Source organism: Trichomycterus rosablanca, chromosome 13 (genome assembly GCF_030014385.1).
Source record: "Trichomycterus rosablanca isolate fTriRos1 chromosome 13, fTriRos1.hap1, whole genome shotgun sequence".
NCBI classification, from domain to species: domain Eukaryota; kingdom Metazoa; phylum Chordata; class Actinopteri; order Siluriformes; family Trichomycteridae; genus Trichomycterus; species Trichomycterus rosablanca.
The window spans coordinates 2,604,575-2,621,963 of NC_086000.1; the positions used below are offsets into that span (position 1 = coordinate 2,604,575).

At 41.5% G+C, this 17,389-nt stretch overlaps 1 protein-coding gene across 3 annotated transcripts in view; it reads right to left on the reverse strand.

Moving 5' to 3' along the window:
- Positions 1-17,389, reverse strand: part of ehbp1 (EH domain binding protein 1) — a 129,821-nt gene that overhangs the window by 20,334 nt on the left and 92,098 nt on the right. Inside the window, exon 22 of one of the 3 annotated variants that reach the window (XM_063006796.1) lies at positions 15,547-15,858. The exons of the other annotated variants lie outside the window; for them this stretch is intronic. Coding sequence (XP_062862866.1) covers positions 15,806-15,858 — 53 coding nt within the window. The 3' untranslated portion in view covers positions 15,547-15,805. Of the gene's footprint in view, positions 1-15,546; positions 15,859-17,389 lie in introns of those variants that run through there. 3 annotated transcript variants of the gene reach the window in all.

Sequence of the window (17,389 nt, forward strand, 5' to 3'; positions counted from 1 at the left end):
GAGGGTGGGGTGGCCCAGTAATCAACAGGACTTATTACAACCCTGACCACTATAAATCATTTGTAAGACATGAATATGAAATAAAACAATGAATCATTATGAATTATTAATATTTGTATTCCATTATTAGTGTAGATTTAAAATAAATTTAAATAGTGTGATGCTAACGTCGTCGTAGCGTATAGTGGAGTAATATTAATTATTATTATTGTGATTTTTACTGTAATTAAGCTGCTCGATCATCAGTTAGCTGTTTGAGTAGCTTTATTATTAATATAAATACATTTGTAATATATTAGCATTACCATTAGCATACCGTTACTCCTGATCTCGGCTAATAACTTTAGGGCCGCGATTAAATCCCGAGTAAAAACTCCGATCCTCCACCCACACGCCCCGGATCTCAATTATCCAGCGGTATCGCCGAGCCTCCGCTGCTTGCTCTGCGGCTTAAGAGAAAGAATTCATAACCATAAACGCTCCTAAACCGCGGGGTGAGAAGCTAGCGGGACGAGCAAAGTCGCTTTTAATGAGAGGAGAGTCTGCGGCTATACATACAGCGTTATCGACCACGTGGGCGAAACTGTTTGAAGATCGGGGTTTTCCTCTAATGTGTCACAGTCGTCTGTGCCCTCAGAGCCGAGAGCGCAAACACCCCTTCTGCAAACAGCCTGGAACCCCGAGCTGAGACGCCGAGCACTCCGGGGGTAAAACAAACACCGCCGTGATGTACTAGAGGTTTTTCTCTCAGCACTAAAACGTTCATTAATGTTACAGGTTTATAAACATCTCAGTCTGTGTGGAATAATTCAGACTCTCAGGACGGACTGCAGAGGTGACGTGATCATTTTATGTATTTATTTTCCTCTGGTCCCGACTGTCAACCTCTACAGATGTGAAATATCTGCCCCCGACCCCCCACTCTATTAAACTGCAGCGATTTTTTTTAAATCAATAAACATTATCACGGGCCGGCAGACGATCGGCCGACCGACCGGGGCTGCATCTTCTCCGTCCTTAATCCCTGGCCGTGAGATATCTGGCGGCCTGGACAGACAGTCGGCGTTACAAAACGACTATTACGCTGCTTGTCACTCCTCGTAGGAATATTAAAGTGATGCAGAGTGACGGACGGGAAGACGTGGAGGGAAAAACATGAGGCGTCGGGACGTCCGGAAGGTGAAACGGTACGAGTGGCTTATCAATTACAGATACACTGAGACGGAATACTAATAAAATATTATTAATAATAATAATAATAAAAACAATAATAAATAAAACAAATAAAATGTAAATAATAATAAAAAAATAATAAAAACAATAATAAATAAAATTATTATTAAAATAAATAAATGTATTTAAAATTATTTAAAATGTAAATTAAAATAAATAAATAAAATAATTATAGTAAAAACAATGATAAATAAAAAACATTTTTTATGTAAATCAAAAGGAGTAAATACAATAATAAAAACAATAATAAATAAAATAAATAATAAAATAAATAAAATGTATTTAGAATAATTGAAAATGTACATAAAAATAAAATAAATAAATAAATATTATTAAAAACAATAATAAATAAAATAAAAAATAAAATAAATACAATAAAAATAAATTAAAAATAATAAAAACAATATTATATAAAACAAATAAAAATACAATTTATTTAAAATGTACATGAACTAAAATAAAAACATAAAATAATATAAAAAACAATAGTAAATAAAATAAATAATAAAACAAATGCATTTTAAATAAAAAATTAGAATAAATAATGAAATAATAATAATACTAATAATAATAAACAATAATAGCGGCAGCATTTGCAGAAAACAGGGTAATTTACATTTGAATAGAACTCTGTTAGTTGCTCCGCATTTATTCATCCGCCACATTTGTCATTTTTCTGTGAGAAAAGTCGTGCCGCACTGAATGCTGGGATCGCCCTCAGCGCTGAGGAAGAGTCGGACGCTCCCTTGTTATTCAGTCAGATTATCACTCAGAATTAAGGCGCCTCAGTAGGAGCATCTAAGAATTTAGACATGCCCTCGTCTCGGGAGTGTATGTAGAGATATCGTTAGGTTTTCACACAGACCCGATATAACTCGTATATTCCACCTAATACCGAGTCCTTACAGAAGTGATATGAGACCCCCGGGGTTGGACGGGGGTAGCGGAGGGGTAAACAGCGCTCCTGTTCTCACACTCTCCTTATTTTGACAATATCAGTCACTTCATTTTCCCTCCACTTCGACGCTCAAGGGCCTCGGTACAAAAAAAAAGAAAAGCCGAACCCTTCAGGTAATTAATATTACACGAGTGGCGGATGAGAGCGCCGCGCGAGAAAGATCACCTGGTGCAGCCCTCGGAAAGAAAAGGTGTTCCATTAAAGGGTCTCGGACAATACGGGGCCGGGAACAATGCGCTCGGACACTCGTGCTCAACAGGCTCTCCAGGTCGCTGCCGGGACGAGAGCGGCGGCCGTCCTGGGTTAATAATCTCATAACAAAAGCTAAAAGACATCATCCTATTAACTAGTGATCTCCAGAGCTAATGCGCGCTACTTCCCAATGACTGCTGTTCAAGAAGGAATTCATCACGCCCGACTCCCCCACCTCCTGCCCGGCCGGGGGAGCGGGACCTTCTCCCAGGCTTTATCTGCTGCCCTTGTTTGGGACCTTTCAAGTGGATGCTGTGAGGTGTCAGTGATATTATTAAGCTCTTACACACAAAAGTTGCCTGATATTTAAAAAATATGCTTTTTTTCTTTCGTTTCTCAGGTCTCAATATTTGCGTTTCGTTCTAATCTTGGTAATCTCTGGAGAGGAAATTCGGTGACACCAGAACCCCCCCCCCCCCTTCCCGTTCCTTTCCGTACCTTATTTCCCTCTTTTTTCTCTCCTTTCATTTTTTCCTCCGCCGGCTGAAAGGCCCGGAACACAAAAAGTGTGAACGATTTCTCATTTGGTTTGTCTTTATTTAGCGAGCGCCATGCGGTCCTTGAAGACGCGGAAAACACGGGAGGCGGAGGAGAGATCAGAGCCGGCTCATTAGCATGGGGACAGGACTGGAGAGGCCGGTGTGTGTGTGTGTGTATGGCGGCTCGGCTCCAGGGCTCGGGCGCTAGCGGTCGGTGGTAAGCTCGGCGTTTCATTGTGCTTTTGTCTTTTCTCTGGGTTAACGCGCAGCGGGGAGCGACGCTAGCCCCGGGTTATACAAGAAAATGATGATTTTCTCTTTATTCACACCTCACACGAGTGGGGAGGGATTTCATCAGGTGATCGTTTTACAGTGCCGTCGAAAGTGTTCCATCCAGAGTCGTGATTTTATTTATTATGTATTATTATTATTTATCTAACAAATTCGGAACTTAACTATTAATATCCGGGCCACTCATTTTCACCGCTGACTGGGCGACAGCCTTTCAATCCAACCTTTCTGTACTCTGCACTATTTTCCCCAGTCGATCCTGATCAGATTGTCAGTCCCTGCTTCTAAAAAGCATTCACATGACAATGCTACCACCACCATATTTTACAGAGGAAACGTGTTCTACTCTTCCTCGAAAGTTGTCTAGTGTAACACCGTTGATATGGATTATATTTGTGCACCTCTATCAAAGTGACACACAGTGTCCCAGTCGCAATAGCATTGGCTTTTAAAAGGTGGCCTGATCTATGCAGCGTGGTTGTAGCTTCATACGTCTCCCTGGGTTTTTTAGTATGATAAACAGAATTGATTAATTTCCTGGCACATTTCCTCTAAGCATAAGGGTGACACTTTGAGTTTTCCGATTTCCAAATCACCAATAGGCCCCCACTACTGACCCCCAATAGACATTATATGGACAAAAGTGTTGGGACGCCCTTTTCTAATGTTTTAATCCATGTGTTTCAGCCATAACCGCTGCTAACAGGTGTAATAAATCAATACTATTAGGGAAATTATACGGTTCCAACTTTGCAGCAACAGTTTAGGGAAGGGCCTTTCCTGTTCCAGCATGAGTGTACGTACCTCTGTGTATAAAGCAAACTCTATAAAGCTCAGTTTGAAGCTCTGGAATGAATTGGAACATTAACTAAGGCTTTCTCGACTAACATGAGTGACCGAATGGGCACAAATTCCCACAGACGTACTTCAAAGCCCTGTGAGAAGCCATCAGAAGAGTGGCTGTTGGTATAGCTGAAAAGATCAGGTGGTCAGATGTCCAAACATGTTCTGCCATATAGGGTATAAAACCCAAACACTGGTCGACATCAGTGGCCGGACATACCATGACTGAAGGGCACAAATTCCCACAGATGTACTTCAAAGCCTCACTCATTAGAGTGGCTGCTGTTAATATAGATATATATATATATATACTATAGCTGAAAACATCACATTGAGGCCACTGTTTTAATACAATTTAAAGCTTGTGCTTAGGTGTCCAAATACTTTCGGCTACATAGGGTATAAAACCCAAACACTGGCCAACATCAGTGCCCAGACATACCATGACTGAAGGGCACAAATTCCCACAGACGTACTTCAAAGCCCTGTGAGAAGCCATCTCATTAGAGTGGCTGTTGGTATAGCTGAAAAGTTCAGGTGGTCAGGTGTCCAGATACTTTTGGCCATATAGTGTACAGCATATAGAGAAGAACAAATTGTTTAAAAGTTCTTAAAATTCAGGACGTTTCTGATGATCCATGAGAATCTCCTGATGTTCCTGGATGCTCAGCTTCCATAAACGCTGGACGTGGTTCAGGTCATGTGACCGAGACTCTGTGTTTCGGTGGTCGTACAGGTTTGAGGTTTGAGATCGGCGATCTGGGACTTTTGGGGAAATCAGGTCAGTAATCATGTACAGAGTCGGTGTAAAGGTGGCACGAACCCAGCCTTCCGAGGTGCGCAGCACTACGTTATCAAAGCCATCGAGGATCTGAGCGGCGAGGAAGAAAGCAGAATAATTTAATACCCGCTTCCTCCGGCTTTGATGGAATTAACCGCGCTAAACGTTTATTCTTCCTCTTTCTTTCGCCTCCTTCTCCGTCTCGCCCCCCTTGTGTTTTTGTATTTTTTGACGAGTGAGGCCACCCAGCAGAAAGCGAGCGATGCGAAACCCCCGAGTAATCCCGCGTTTATCTCTCCGCCGTGGTTAGTCGCGACACAGTGGCCATTATCTTCCGGATTTGGGCGAACTTTCATTTATTCCCCGGCCTTGGGTATTCTCTCTCTCGCTCTGGACTCCGGAGCCGCGGGTTTAGGATCCCCTCCCGAATACACACCTCCTCCCTCCCTGCCTCCCTCCCTCGGGTCGCTCCATTTCAATGTAAATAGATCTGCACAGGGCTACAATGCTTCCATCGGAGGCGCTGATTAGCTGATGGAGGAGAGGCACGGTGTTGGCATGGTGGGTGAAGGGGTGCGTGTAGACGAGCCTCCGGGACGGAAGCAGAATGGAAGCGTTTCAGCTGGACTCTTCTACACGCCCGGTGCTGCGGGACCCGATGGGGCGACGCTTCTTTGTTCTTATGAAGCAAAAATCACACATTTTTATTCCTGATCCACTTTTTTTTTAAGTATTTAAGAGCATCCCGATGATAAATGAACCTAAAACTTGATACTTGAACTACTGGACTCTTACATGAGCGACTAGATGTGAAAGAGGTTTTATTTATTTATTTATTTATTTATTTCAGCTTGACCACGTGTTTAGGGGTCGCCACGGTGGATATGGAATTATTTAGGTGTTGGATCATTCTCAGCACTGCAGTGACACTGACATGGTGGTGGTGTGTTAGTGTGTGTTGTGCTGGTATGAGTGGATCAGACACAGCAGTGCTGTCACTGCTGGACTGAGTATAGTCCACCAACCAAAAATCATCCAACAGCGCCCCGTGGGCAGCGTCCTGTGACCACTGATGAAGGTCTAGAAGATGAGCGACTCAAACAGCAGCAATAGATGAGCGATCGTCTCTGACTTTACATCTACAAGGTGGACCAACTAGGTAGGAGCGTCTGATAGAGTGGACAGTGAATGGACACTCATACCAGCACAACACACACTAACACACCACCACCATGTCAGTGTCACTGCAGTGCTGAGAATGATCCACCACCTAAATAATACCTGCTCTGTGGTGGTCCTGTGAGGGTCCTGACTATTGAAAAACAGCATGCAGAGAAACAGATGGACTACAGTCAGTAATTGTGGAACTACAAAGTGCTTCTATATGGTAAGTGGAGCTGATAAAATGTGCAGTGAGTGTAGAAACAAGGAGGTGGTTTTAATGTTAAGCCTGATCGGTGTATATATAAACAGTTTTTATTCTCACGTCGGCGAGGTTAAGTAGCGAGCCGCCCGAGCGCCGGTGTGTATCGTCACTCCCTGCGGTTCCCATTTGATAATTTGCACCTCCCCCTGCATAAGGGTCCCCCCTCCGCCCCTCCCGGCCCGGGGCGATGTGTTAGAACAAATTTGAGTGGTGTCATATTGCGCGCATTTCCCGCCCTGTTCGCTTAATGAATTAGAGCCGGCGAGTAATGGATGTGCTAACGCTATTTAGCCGTCTCTGCCTTGTGGATTCTGCCGTTTCTTCACCCCGAACACCCTAAACACGCCCCCCTCCCTTTTACCCACCCCTCTAAGAGCACAGCTTCTTCTCTTTTAGGTTTGCTTAAGGACAAATTGATAATGAGCCCCCCCCCCTCCCCTACTGTAAGTACAGGACTCAAACCTCACCCCCCCTGGTTATCTCTCCATCTCTGCTTAACGGCGGGACAATGGCGTTTAAACTGTCGTTTCCATTAGCCGGAATGAGCTAAGCCGGGCCGGTTCCTTTCGGATGCGAGCTCCAGGAATGCGCATACCGGGACCCGTTAGCACATGAAAACCCTAATTACGGTCCTCATCCCCCTCCAGTGTCATTACACTTAATTGTGAAGCGCGTCTCGATCGGTTAGCGTATGAAAAGCTGCGTTAATGGAGCGCGCGGCCGAGATTCAATTATGTCGTCGGCGGACAATTTGTTAAGCAAATAATGATCGATTATGCTAATGGGGCGGCGCGCACCCAAACCGGTTCGGTAGGGAGTTCATGCGGTCAGGGTGAGCCTCCGCGGAGGAAGCGTTCTAATTTTTGGCTCTATAAAGTATTCAAAAAATCTAAAGAAATACTAACAGTGAAAAAAGCTTTCGATTTCTCTTTGTGTGGTCTATCAGTGCAGTAGATGCTGTCCACAGAGCAAACAAAACTAATAACAAAATAAAAAAATAAAAAAAAGACACATAGAGAAGCAAGACACTTTACAGCCCTGTTTAGTCCAACATAAAGATATAGGGGAAAAAACATGAAGCTACCACCATCGTATTTCACGGCAAAGATACTCCACACATTTACACCTTGAATTCGGAGCCAAGCTATCATGAATTTATTTATTTATTATGTTCTAAGTTTTGTCTCTGACTTGCTCTATAAAGTATTTAAAAAATCAAAAGAATAATAATAGTAAAAAATAGTATCAGCTGCTTTTGATTTGTCTTTGTAAGGTCTATCCATGTGGTAGATGCTGTCCACAAAAAAAAAAAAAAAAAAAAAAAAAAAAAAAAAAAAAAAAAAAGACACATAGTCCAACAAAGATATAGGGGGAAAAATATGAAGCTACAACCCGACTGCCTAAATTAGGCCATGTCTCTAAACTGAGCAAACCAGGACGGCGCTCGTATCCATAACGCAATGCTACCACCATCGTATTTCACAGCAGAGACTCTCCACACATTAATGTGCAGAGTATCCCTGCTGTGAAATACGATGGTGGTACAGCACACAGAGATAAAACCCTGAGACCCCACGATGGATTGGCGTCCTGTCCGGGTGCCGTACTAAATTGTTAACGCTGTGAAATATGATGGTGGCAGTATCTCGCTGATGAACCCGTGACGGATCGGCGTCCGGTCCGGGGTGCTAAAAAATTAAAATAAATGAAGAAATTAAAATTAATAAAGAAATGTAAATGAATTCTGCCAGTTATAACAAGTAAACAAATAATGTTAATGTATGAAGTATCCCTGCTGTGAAATATGATGGTGGTAGCGTTATGGATATGATTTAGCAGCACAGATTAAATGTTGCACAGTATGTGGAGATAAATTCCGAGAACCCGCCTGGAGTGCCCTACTGAATTATACCCAGTATCCTGGGAAACCAGACCCACCGCGACCCTGACCAGGATAAATCGGTGCTAAAAATGGAAATGTACCCGAAATCTAACAGTTATAATGTGTGGAGTATCACATTATTATACCTGTGAAATATGATGGTGGTAGTATCACATTATGGATATGATTTAGCAGCTCAGACTAAATGTTGCACAGTGCGCAGAGATGGATCAACATCCTGTCTGGGGTGCCCTACCAAATTGCGCCCGGTATCCTGGGAAACCAGACCCATAAGTCGCACATTGACTATAAATGTTAACGTGTGGGGTATCCCCGCTGTGAAATATGATGGTGGTAGTATCACACTGATGAACCTGTAATGGATTGGCGTCCTGTCCGGGGTGCCCGGGGGAACCAGACCCACCGCGACCCCGTGCTAAAAAATTCAAATGAATGATGAAATGTAACCGAATTCTATCAGTTATAACCAGTCACAAAAAAAACTCTCCCCGCTGTGAAATATGATGGTGGTAGTATCACGTTATAGATACGATTTAGCAGCTCATGAGTTCGCTTTTGTTTTTTGGCTGCTTTTCGTTGTCTGAGCAGCTTTTACGGGTCCGAACACTCGAAGCCGAGCCCGAGTGCCGGCGGGACGATGAAAAGGCCTCCGAGATGCTTCAATAAAAGAGAGATTAGAATAAGCGGCGCCTTTTGAAAATGCTAATCGGGCCCATCGTGAGCCGCCGCGCACCGAGCAGCGTTTGACTTCGGTGAAACAGAGGCGGGTCATCGTTCCTGTACCATTAAAACATGAGGAGGAAAAATAACAACAATCAAAACCTCATTTTTACATCTATTACCAAGCAACTACCACCCCCCCCCCACACACACACACACTCACACACACACACTCACACACACACACACAGTGGCTCCATCCAGCGCGCGTGTTTTATCTTAAGATTTTCAGACAATGCCTGGAGGATCCCGTCCCCTAATCTTCCTAAAAATCCTCTTTCATCCGACTGTTAAAGAATGTTTGAAAGCTCGACACCAGAGCGGAGAGAGAGGAGAGAGAAAAGTCGTCCTCACGTGGGGGGGAGCCGGGGATGGTGTGGGAATTTTGGGGGGTGCAGGAGTGCAAAGTCAGAGCGACTTAACTCGACCCCGAGCTGAAATCGTTCCCTCGATGGTGTAACGTACAAACAGCTTCAGAAACTGAGCAAGTCTGTTCTTCAGACTTATTGCTGATCTGTCAGACAAATATTAATAATAATAATAATTTAATATAAAAATTAATGAGCTGTAATACAATACTATAAAAATGTAATATTAAAATATAATAATAATACTAAAAATTATAATAACTGAATATATTAATAATAATAGAACAATATAATATTCATAAAAGTATACTAATAATATAAATAATAACAATAAATTAATATAATAAAATATAATAATAATAATTAAATATACTATACTATGAATAATAATATAATATACTATATATTAATATTTATAAAATAATACATATATAATATTATAATATATATATAATATAATATTATTATAATGCTATAATATTAGAAATAATAATAATGATAATAATTCAATATTAGTATAACAAGAATATATTTACAATAACGCAATAATAACAATATAATAATAATAATTTAATATAAAAATAAGAATATTTTAACTATAATACAATACTATAAAAATTAAATATTAATATAATAAAAAATTGAATAATAATACTTATAAAAGTATAATAATTATTGAATATAATATATTACTACTAATAATAAAACAATACAATATTTATAAAAAGTGTAATAATTATAGAAATAATAATAATATTAAATTAATATAATAAAAAGACTTATAAAAATATAATAATAATTTAATATAATATATTATTAATAATACTATAATATACAATATAATAATATTTATAAAAAGTGTAATAACAGAAATAATAATAATATTAAATTCATATATTAAAAATACTACAAAAAATACTACAAAAAATATAATAATAATTTATTATAATACATTGTTAATAATAATAGAACAATATAACATTATTTATAAAAATGTAATAATAATAATAGACAATTTGTCTGTCTATTTATCTGTCTGTCTATAATAATAATAATAATAATACATGCAATCTTTTTTACTACAATCTGAATGGTTTGATGCTTTGCTGGTTTATAAACATACAGGTGAGCTACTACCCAGCATGCAACTGACGTGAGCATTTCACTTTCATCTAATATAAATCCCGGCCTCTAAACCACGTCTCTAAAATTCCTTTTTTTAAACTTGTTCTGAGGAGCATCAGAGTCTCCACGGTGTCTGTGTGGAAGGAAGAGCTACGAGTGAAGAAGAAAAATAATAATAATATTAAGTGTTATTTATATTTATGTAGCTCCTTTCACAGTCTCAGTCTTCAAGTCTTTAGAAGGGACTTAAGGGAAGAGGTAGAAGAGCAATCTCACAGGGACTGAGGCAGAGAGTTCCAGAGCTTGAAAGATCTGCCGCCAACTGAGGACAGTTTAGTCCAAAAAATAAAGAAGTAATGAAGAAGTAATAAAGAGGTAATAATGTTATTAGACTGAAGTCTAGTGACGTTGGTGCATGAGTCTCGTTCATACATCTGAGTCTCTCACTGTCTTCAAAAGACGATTAAAGAGCTTCACTAAACACTAAACACTTCTATAGCATCTTATTTAAATATATAAATAAAGCCTTTGTTTTAACAGTAACTGTAAACTAGAGTAAGGAAATGTTTACTGTAGAAGCTCCTCTGATTAAGAGCGTCTGCTAAATGCTGAAAATGTAAATTGAATGTAAATCTTAATGCATGATGCTCTCGGAGAAGCTCCGAGTGTCCATAAACATCACGATGTGAACGTGGTATCTTCGGATTGCTCTGTTCTCTGTACATAAACTCTAAGAAACAAGCCGAGCATTCAGATTGTCATTAATCACACACATATATAATAAATAAATATGATTTCGAATGAATCAGGGCGGCGTCGTATTAAAATCCGCTCTCATTTCCATCCACAGCCGCATCCCGGGAATGTGAATCAGGTCCAAAACAACAACATAATGGGGTGTTAATGATGAAAGTCCAAAGCGAGCGCAGTTAAAAACGAACCATTCTGATGTTAACCAGCCTTTGAAGTTTGGAGGATTTGGAAAGGGGGGCGGGGGGGTTGACAAAGTCTGGTGTATTAAATCTGAAGAGCCGGTCACCTCCTGGTCCGGCGGTGGCCTTTGCGGTCGGTCGTCTTTATGAGGCAAATTCCTGCGTTTGTCTCCGGGCTTACTTACTGCCGCCGGGCGCACAGGCATGGCGGGGAGGCTAAATGAAGTCTTTGGTCATTGAAATTAGAACGGACAAGGTACAGAGTCCAGAAGACAGGACTACGCACACACACACACACACACAGAGAGAGAGAGAGAGTGGGTGTGGGAATGGATGAGAGTGAATCGACGCTGTAGAAAAATGTTGCGTAGGGAATCCGAGAGCGCCGCTCGCAATAAAAACAAACGATTGTGAGGAATTAGGCGGCGGCGGTGCACACTTTCCCTCTCTCGTACTGTTGAAAGATTATACGGGTTATCCCATTAATGCTGCGGGGAAATGCCATTCTTATGTCTTTAAGCTCTTGCATAGGAGGTCAAGAGGAGTACGGCGGCGCTTACACGGCCGCTCTGGATGTAATCTTCCCCGAGTTACAATAATTAATGTTAAGCTTCTTTAAGCAATACGTTTGTGAAAGAACTGGCCTGATAATACACTTAAAGCTGCGCCGGTTGTTTGTGCTGCCCGAGCTCGGAGGCTCCGTCACTATGCTGCTCACGTAGCCGAGCTTAAATCTTCAGCTAAACGGTGTTACAAACACACGCCGGTAAACCGCCTAACACACACTCGCCCGGTTACTACTGCACCAAAACAAACATGAGAGCAAAGCGTACTGTAATGAACCATACACATATAATTAATGAGAGAGCCAGAGAACGCTTGCTCTGTATTTCATCTTCATTATTATTGTTTTTCATAATATAATTCTTATTATTTATTAATATAACAATTATTATCATTTTTATTGTTACCATTATTATTATATCATTACCGTTATTAATTTTTATATTTTCTTTATTATCATTATTATTGTTCTGGTTATTATTATTTTATTATTGTTAATGTTATTTAAAATATTATCCTTATTATCATTTTTATTAATAATATTATTATTATTGTCAGCATTGTTATTACCATTACTATTATTATTATTATTATTATTAATCATTGTATTACTAATTTTATTATTATTATTATTATTATCATGTTAATATTATTAATACATTTATTATTATTATTATTATTATTATGTTAATATTATTAATAAATGTATTATTATTATAATGATTGTTATTATTATTATTAATGTTATTCATAATATTATCACTATTATTGTTTTTATTAACGTCCCTATTATAATAATAATTATTATTAATAAATGTATTATTTAATTATTACTATTATTACATTATTATTATTATTACCATTATTATTATTATTACCATTATTATTATATCATTATTTTTATAAGTATTATTATTATTTTTATCATCATCATTATTATTATTAATACTGTTCATAATATTATCACTATTATTTTTATTAATATCCCTATTATTATTATTATATCATTATTATTACTATTATTAATACATTTAATATCTGTATAATTATCATTATTATTACTATAATTTTTATATTATTGTTATTACTATGTTATTATCATTATTAAGCGACAGTGACAGTGTACAGTCCAAGCAATTGAGGCTTAAAGGCCTTGCTCAAGGGCCCAACAGTGACAAGCTGGCAGTGGTGGGGCTTGAACCAGTGACCTTTCGATTTTAAGTCCAGTATCTTAACCACTAGGCTACAACTGTTCATCTTAGACTGTCTAATAGAACCCCAGATCTCAGATACTACAATAAATAAATAAATAATAAATATAAAAAATAGAATCACATTTTAAATTGGGGTTTAAATCTCAGAGGTTTGAACATTCACCCCTCGTGTGTTTGGTATTTCCTGAGTTTTACCCGCTGGCCTGGATGACACTGAGACTGAAGTTGAAACTGATGTGGAACTTGAACTTGACGACTGTTCCACCTGAGATGCTGGAGTTAAAGTAAACGATTGGACGTCTGTGAGCGGCGTTATCAGACCGGAGCGTAATTTTAAAACCTGAGTTAATCTGAGCTGAAACTCGCTCCGTCACTCTTATCGCGCGGTCGGTAGGTACGAGCGCCTCAGAGCGCCTTTACAAACCATTATTTTGGTAATTGCGTCCGTCGGGTGGCCGTTTGAAAATCATATGCGTGCATAAATGCATGGAGATGATGTCGGAGAGGGCGGCGAACATCAGAGGCGCCGCTGATAACGCCGAGCGTCTCTATACAGAACAGGAGCGTATTGTGCTGGACGTGGATTGACCATTGTGGTGGTGAATAAAGGATTTTCCTGCACGTTTCCACCTTCACTTATTCACACTTGACATGTTCATTAGAAAAATATTAGGACAGACGCTCGCTCCTCGTGTGGCTGCAGGATTTAAATGGCAGCAGGAAATACAAGCGCTTTTATAATGAAACTGACCAGAACTGACCTCAAACCGGCCCCAAACCCGGCAAACCATCGTTTAGAGCGTTTATAAATCATCTACAGTACAATGCTTAAAATGTCATTTAAAAAATAATAATGTAGATTTGAGGTAGCATTAATCCCATGCACAAATCACCTGATGGAACTGCTGGGTAACTCGATCACTCACTCACCCGCTCGCTCACTCACCCGCTCGCTCACTCACTCACTTACCCACTCGCTCACTCACTTACTTACCCACTCACCCGCTCGCTCACTCACTCACTTACCCACTCACCCGCTCACTCACTCACTTACCCACTCACCCGCTCACTCATTCACTTACCTACTCACCCGCTCGCTCACTCACTCACTTACCCACTCGCTCACTCACTTACTTACCCACTCACCCGCTCACTCATTCACTTACCCACTCACCCGCTCGCTCACTCACTTACCCACTCACCCGCTCACTCATTCACTTACCCACTCACCCGCTCGCTCACTCACTTACCCACTCACCCGCTCACTCACTCACTTACCCACTCACCCGCTCACTCACTCACTTACCCACTCACCCGCTCACTCACTCACTTACCCACTCACCCGCTCATTCATTCACTTACCCACTCACCCGCTCATTCATTCACTTACCCACTCACCCACTCACTCATTCACTTACCCACTCACCCGCTCACTCACTCACTTACCCACTCACTCATTCACTTACCCACTCACCCGCTCACTCATTCGCTTACCCACTCACTCACCCGCTCACTCATTCACTTACCCACTCATCCGCTCACTCATTCACTTACCCACTCACCCGCTCACTCACTTACCCACTCATCCGCTCGCTCACTCACTCACTTACCCACTCACCCGCTCATTCATTCACTTACCCACTCACCCGCTCGCTCACTCACTTACCCACTCACCCGCTCACTCACTCACTTACCCACTCACCCGCTCACTCACTCACTTACCCACTCACCCGCTCATTCATTCACTTACCCACTCACCCGCTCATTCATTCACTTACCCACTCACCCACTCACTCATTCACTTACCCACTCACCCGCTCACTCACTCACTTACCCACTCACTCATTCACTTACCCACTCACCCGCTCACTCATTCGCTTACCCACTCACTCACCCGCTCACTCATTCACTTACCCACTCATCCGCTCACTCATTCACTTACCCACTCACCCGCTCACTCACTTACCCACTCATCCGCTCGCTCACTCACTCACTTACCCACTCACCCGCTCATTCATTCACTTACCCACTCATCCGCTCACTCACCCACTCACTCACTTACCCACTCATCCGCTCACTCACTCACATTTAGCAGGCAGAAGTTTATCCAGCAGAGGCCGCTATCACCGCCGTTTCTAAGCTTCAACTTAACCAGGTGCTGTTCACTGCGGAAGCAGCTTGTTTGTTTACACCCCCCTTTAACTAAAGTGGTTACGTATTGTTGCTGATGTATGTAAATGTAAGTCGGGTGGCGGAGAGACCTAACGCGCTAGCACATTTCAGGTCTGAATCTTAGCTGTGCTATCCACCGACCCAGGAGGGTGGAAGGTCGACCGGGCTTCTTGTTCATGCTGTGATTGCAGCCTCTACTGGCCAGTCTGAGAACTGTTTGTACCTGCATACGTTCCAAACCAACTTACAGCACTGTGACAGTATACTGTGTAAGCAATTGAGGGTTAAGGGCCTCGCTCAAGGGCATTTTAATACTATATTTGGGCGGCACGGTGGCTCGATGGGTAGCACTGTCGCCTCACAGCGAGAAGGTCCTGGGTTCGATCCTCAGGTGGAGCGGTCCGGGTCCTTTCTGTGTGAAGTTTGCATGTTCTCCCCGTGTCTGTGGCTCCGGTTTCCTCCCACGGTACAAAGACAGTGCAGTCGGGTTAATTAGAGACAGTGAGTGAGTGGTTCAGGTCCTGCTACCACCAAGCTGCCACTGTTAGACCCCTGAGCAAGGAACTGTGTGGGTTTCCTTCAGGAGCTCCCTAAAAACTAGAAGTGATGAGACTTGTGTAATGAGTCCTGTCATGAATGGAACCAAAGTGTGTAAAACATGACGTTTAAATCCTAATAAATAAATAAATAAATACGTAGATTTTGACCATATTTGTGAGATTATTGTTGGTATTAATATTAATAATAAAAATACCCCCCCCCCAGCACAGGAATAACGAGTTCATTAAGAGCGAGCGCTGCCGAGAGCCCCGAGCGGCGGTTCTGCCCGGCGCCCGCGTCGTAATTAAGAGTTGTTAGGAAGCGAATTCTCCGACGGCAGATTAGAAAATTAAACTATTTACTGATTACATATTAATAGAGGACAACAATGGCGCTCGCTATAAGCTTGGAAGGCGACCAAGGAATAAATCTGTGTACTTAATTACTATAAACAATGCTGGCACGGAAATGGAAGTTTTTCTCCCCCCCTTTTCCTCGCCGGCTGCGCTCCCGTCTGTAATGCGCCTGATATCAGAAGACACTTGACAATTCTTGTTCAATTATCTCTCTTCTCTAATGTGCTGTGAACTGCGCGCGGTAAATAAATTAAACAGCCCAATTACCGCCGAGTCTTCTGGGGAGAGCCGACGCCACGCGGTCTTTTCCCCTCTAGATTCGGAGCGCGGTGCCTGATCGACGAGGGGGGGGGATGTGGGGGGGAGACGGGGCGGGTGGGGTGGAGAGGCAGAAATGGAAAGGAGTTAAAAGGTTTCTATCGATTCTATTTAGGATGCTGATGAATGGAGGAATGAAATGAGTAAATGGATCAGGAACAAATGAGTGAATGAAAGCCTGAATTAAATAAAAGCTGCTCGCCGAGAGTGCCGCGGTGGAAGATGGGGATCGGTTCTAACCCTCTTGAACCGTTAAGGCTCGTTCTCGTGTACACAGACTGAGCGCAGCGCCGCTCGATCACCCTAATCTGACTAAACAACAAGTGCTGTACGTAGAGCCACATTTCACGACGGTCATTAAATTACACTCATAAATCAAATGATAGAGCACACTGATCAGTCATAACATTAAAACCACTGTTCATTTAATCAGCTCTACTTACCATATAGAAGCACTTTGTAGTTCTACAATTACTGACTGTAGGCTATCTGTTTCTCTGCATGCTTTTTAGCCCCCTTTCACCCTGTTCTTCAATGGTCAGGACCCCCACAGGACCCCCCAAAGGACCACCACAGAGCAGGTATTATTTAGGTAGTGGATCGTTCTCAGCACTGCAGTGACACTGACATGCTGCTGGAGTTTTTAAACACCGTGTCCACTCACTGTCCACTTTATTAGACACTCCTACCTAGTCGGTCCACCTTGTAGATGTAAAGTCAGAGACGATCGGTCATCTATTGCTGCTGTTTGAGTCGGTCATCTTCTAGACCTTCATCAGTGGTCACAGGATGCTGCCCACGGGTGCTGTTGGCTGGATGTTTTATGGTTGGTGGACTATTCTCAGTCCAGCAGTGACAGTGAGGTGTTAAAAAACTCCAGCAGCACTGCTGTGTCTGATCCACTCATACCAGCA